The sequence below is a fragment of the Eleginops maclovinus genome, chromosome 12 (genome assembly GCF_036324505.1).
Source record: "Eleginops maclovinus isolate JMC-PN-2008 ecotype Puerto Natales chromosome 12, JC_Emac_rtc_rv5, whole genome shotgun sequence".
Taxonomy (NCBI): Eukaryota; Metazoa; Chordata; class Actinopteri; order Perciformes; family Eleginopidae; genus Eleginops; species Eleginops maclovinus.
In genome coordinates this window covers 12,162,236-12,166,156 of record NC_086360.1, presented here as the reverse complement: position 1 = coordinate 12,166,156, position 3,921 = coordinate 12,162,236, and the positions used below count along the sequence as shown (strand labels likewise).

At 38.0% G+C, this 3,921-nt stretch overlaps 1 protein-coding gene across 2 annotated transcripts; it reads right to left on the bottom strand.

Annotated features, from left to right (window-relative positions):
- Positions 1-766: 766 nt before the first annotated feature.
- On the bottom strand, positions 767-3,836 carry snap29 (synaptosome associated protein 29). 2 transcript variants are annotated; one of them, XM_063898180.1, is made up of 6 exons: positions 3,604-3,836; positions 2,899-3,135; positions 2,568-2,761; positions 2,287-2,372; positions 2,101-2,205; positions 767-1,894 (listed from the first exon to the last, which is right to left on the bottom strand). In XM_063898180.1, the coding sequence occupies exons 2-6, from the start codon at positions 3,133-3,135 to the stop codon at positions 1,734-1,736; spliced, it is 783 nt and encodes a 260-aa protein (XP_063754250.1). In that variant the 5' UTR covers positions 3,604-3,836; the 3' UTR covers positions 767-1,733. The 2 variants fall into 2 exon arrangements, with proteins under 2 accessions (XP_063754250.1, XP_063754251.1); XM_063898181.1 differs by lacking the exon at positions 3,604-3,836 and adding an exon at positions 3,264-3,597.
- Between the last annotated feature and the right edge of the window lie 85 nt (positions 3,837-3,921).

Genomic DNA, 3,921 nt, shown 5'->3' with positions numbered 1-3,921 from the left:
TTGTGATACTCCAGAATTCAACAAAATGTTGCCTCAAAATAAAGTAAAATAAATCAAATAAGACATACATGCTTGAAATGTTTGAGAAATCCCAAAACAACAGCCTTCTAGTTCAGACGTGCAGGGGCCTCATTCACTGTGTGCGCCCCCATTTTCTCCTCTGTGTCGCCCTGTTGTGCATGTATGTGATTTTTGGAAGTGTGTACTGTAATTAGGGAGTCATCTTAATGAAGGCTTGTTGCCACTGTAAGAGCAGCTGGTCCAACACAGGAATGATAATGAATAGACACCTCGACAGGACCTGAGCTACACACAGCAACACAGCTGCTACCCAACAGAGCCACTGCAGTAAAGCAGTAAACACACACACATCCCATGATGATCATACTGATAAAACAATTATCAATGTCTTGTTTTTTAAAGGTTGGCATATTGTATTTGGAGTAAACTATGAGCTTCTTTAATTATTGGCTCAAAATGAATTACTTAAAATGTAATGTCTGTTTGGAAGTCAAATTTGGGAATAAAGTTTTTGAGACTTAAGTTATGTTCAACAGTTGTACGTTTAATTACATTATAACAAGTCAGCCATGAACCACTGTCATCTAAAAAACTGTGTTGCTACTTTACAGTGCATAAAAATGTTTTAAAAAGTCAGACATTATATCAATGATACCTTTCCGCCAGTGCTCATGGATATTCCACCCTGGAAATATGGCACCACCTTGTGTTGCTGTTGACTTACTGTTCTACCTTTACCAGGAAATGTGCTTGGAAATGTTTTATTGGGTATATGGTTTTAATTTGAATACATGATTCTAAATGAAAAGATTAAACATTTTGACCACAAATACTCATTTGTTGTTTACCTTGTAAAATAGTTAAGTGATTAGAGTACTTTATAAATCACCTATCCCAGGTAACATACATAGTGATGATTAATTCCTTTAGTTTTGAGTTTTGTTTCAGGTTGACATTTTTTATGCTGTTTAATACTCACTCAATCACATTATGTAGAATTCAATACAATTTAGCAATATCAAAAATGTATATAAAGCAAGTACAAGCATTGAAGAACATGAAAGAAATTCAAACTAAATCTTCTAATCATCATACAAAGTGTCAGACCGTGAGCTGTAACAATGGAGACCAAGGCATGTGGCTAAACCAAAAGGTAGTACATACTCTGTACATATTGTGCATAAGGCAAAAGTGATCTGACCGTTCAGAGTGTTTTGTGAAGGCAACTCCAGGAAGTAAGCACTGACATTTTACAATACATAAAGAATAGTCCTGTTACAGACATATAATGTATAAGATATAATGAATTAAAAAAGATCTGTCTTTATTTGTCAAACCATCTGTTGATAAGAAAACTAATAGCCAATTATCAGTCTTTGGCAAATGCAATATAGAAAATTTAATCCAACTCTGGCCATCTGGGAGCTTGATAAAGAAGGAAAGGAAAAGCAAACAACTTGAGAAATCACATTTGTTTTGAAATTTAAAAAATTACGTTATCATTGTGAAGGTAAAACTGAAAAGAAGAAATTCATAGACAAAACTGACATGGAGCAGTATATTCTGAAATGAGCATTCATTCATTCAAGAAAAAAAAAAAAACGAGCATAAGAAGCACACAGTGTACTGAACATAGGCCAGGATGGAGCGCCAACTGAGAAGAGGAGCTGTGGCCTTCTTTTGTTTCTGTAAGCTGAGCACAAATGTTTGCTTTATTTGAGGTTTTTTATCTGTTGGTTAGTGTTTTGGATTTTTAAATCCATCTTGTCCACTTTATTCATCAGAGAGTCAATGGAGTCGTCCTGGTCATCAAGCTCAGCCTGGAGCCCAAGTCCGAGGTTCTTCAGTCTACTCAAGCCACCGCACATCTCATCTAGGTCATTCACAAAGGACAGCGGACATTAGATAAAATGTGGATTAACAGCAAATACTTTCACACCTAACTTTGAATATACAGAACACTGCTTTCTCAGATTCCCCAATAATATTTTATGGTTATACTTAAGAACAACACGTTTCATTGTAGCGATGTAATGGAAACTTGTGGGACTAAGGTATTAAAACCAATATGTTTTATACCTAAATTGTTGTCGAGGGTCAGGTGAGCCTCTTTGAGGTGTTGGTTCTGAGAGTATCCATTTTGCCTTGATGAGCTGTCATCTATTGATGCAGAAGCTCCAAATCCTGGAACATAAAACTCAATGATGGTGGAAGCCAGTTTGGGGTCTTGCAAAGTAATTCTGATGTTCCTGTGCCAACTCTTACCTCCTGTATCCAACTTTCTTAGGTTAGGGTGGCTGGCTTGGTACTTTTCTTCAGTTTCTCTGCTGCTTGACATGGCATTCTGTAATCTGACAGTCAGACAAACATTGTTCAGCAATGTCAATGACAAGAAAGTGCGAATGGCTTTGCACGTATTTTATGGTAGCATTACTAAAGCACTAATTCTGGGTTGTTGTAACGGAGGCTTTTTTGTAAAATAATGCTCTCCAATAAATCTTAAATACATAGAACTGATTTTTTGTAAAAAAAATACTGAATCTTACCTGTCGTTGGCCAGGTATACCTTTGGCTCCTCAGGTGGTGGCTTTGTCTCGGGCTTGCCCTTGAAGTAATTAACAAGGCCGCCCCACACACTTTTTATACCGTTGATGTGCTTCTGGCTGGTCTTAAGGTCCTGATCCATGTTGTCTACCATCTTGTCTGTCCTCTTCAGAACTTCCCCCTGTCGCATCAGTTCCTACAGAGACAAAGACAGAGAGGTAGAGACAGAAAGACAAAGAGAGAGGGAGAGAGAAAGATATTGTACAATTGTCTTTCTAATACAATATCATTTACTGGCCCTCTGTTGTTGTAAGTTTGACTAGTTTAACATACTTCTGCAGTTTCCAGACCCATCTTCTCTGATTCATACATGAGGCCAAGGGAACGGTGACTGCTGTCCACGGCAGACTGAGCTGTACGCATCACTTCTTGCTGGAGGGACCTCTGTCTCTTCTCTGCATCACTCAAACCAGTGTCATTGGGCTCGTCATCAAACCCCCTTCTTTTAGGCCTAAAGTCTTCCTCATCGTCATCATCTGCAAACGGGTTGTGGGATTTAGGGTAGGCCATCTGTGGAGTACACACACAGTGTTTTGATAAATGAATTCAAGGTGTACTGGCAATTTACAGAGCTTTAGATCTCACCACAAATCATTTACAACCATTACTGAGGTCAAGAATTAACTTTCACACTCAACTGATAGTTTTTTTCCCTTCTCGCTTCAGTTAGTCATACGTTCAAGACAATACAATACATTTTGAGGAATATGTCAAGATGTTTAACATAGTCAGTTGCTAAACACATACTATGACATATTCAATGTAACAGATAGTAATAATCCAAGTTCTAATGCTAACGTTAGCTAAGGGGTATAAGGTTGTTAGCCAACTGATCGCTAACCGCTAACGTAAATTAACGAGGATTGCAGGCCCAATACACAAACCGACATTAAGGTTTTCTTATCCAAGAATGAATAATGGCTTATAAAACCTATACACGTTTATGTATTTATAGGATGGAGATATTAACAGACAAACCCTTGCCCGTTGGACCTGTAGACGTTGTTGTCGCTTATCAGCTGACTGTTCGCAGCACAATACTTCCGGTCACGTGTACTGACGTAGGCACTTACCTGCCAACTGCTATCCTGCGCAACAAAAACGCAGTGACACTGAAGTCTTTTTTTTTTACCGAATAAACTTTAATTATGACCCTAGATTAAAAAATAACAACGCCTCATTTTCATCCTATTAATATAAAATGAAATATGATTTGTTTAGTGAAATAAATTGTATCTGCATGCTCTCGTTTAGATTGTCCGTGCTGAGTTGCCGTACTGCGGCTCTGTAGCTGCC

What these genes read in the sequence shown, in the direction of transcription:
- snap29 (XM_063898180.1), bottom strand. Translation starts at nt 3,135, where the DNA reads ATGGCCTACCCTAAATCCCACAACCCGTTTGCAGATGATGACGATGAG. An exon ending in TGGGTCTGGAAACTGCAGAA is followed by an intron (nt 2,762 to 2,898) that starts GTATGTTAAACT and finishes TTGTCTCTGTAG; the next exon opens with GAACTGATGCGACAGGGGGA. An exon ending in GACCCTCGACAACAATTTAG is followed by an intron (nt 1,895 to 2,100) that starts GTATAAAACATA and finishes TGAATGACCTAG; the next exon opens with ATGAGATGTGCGGTGGCTTG.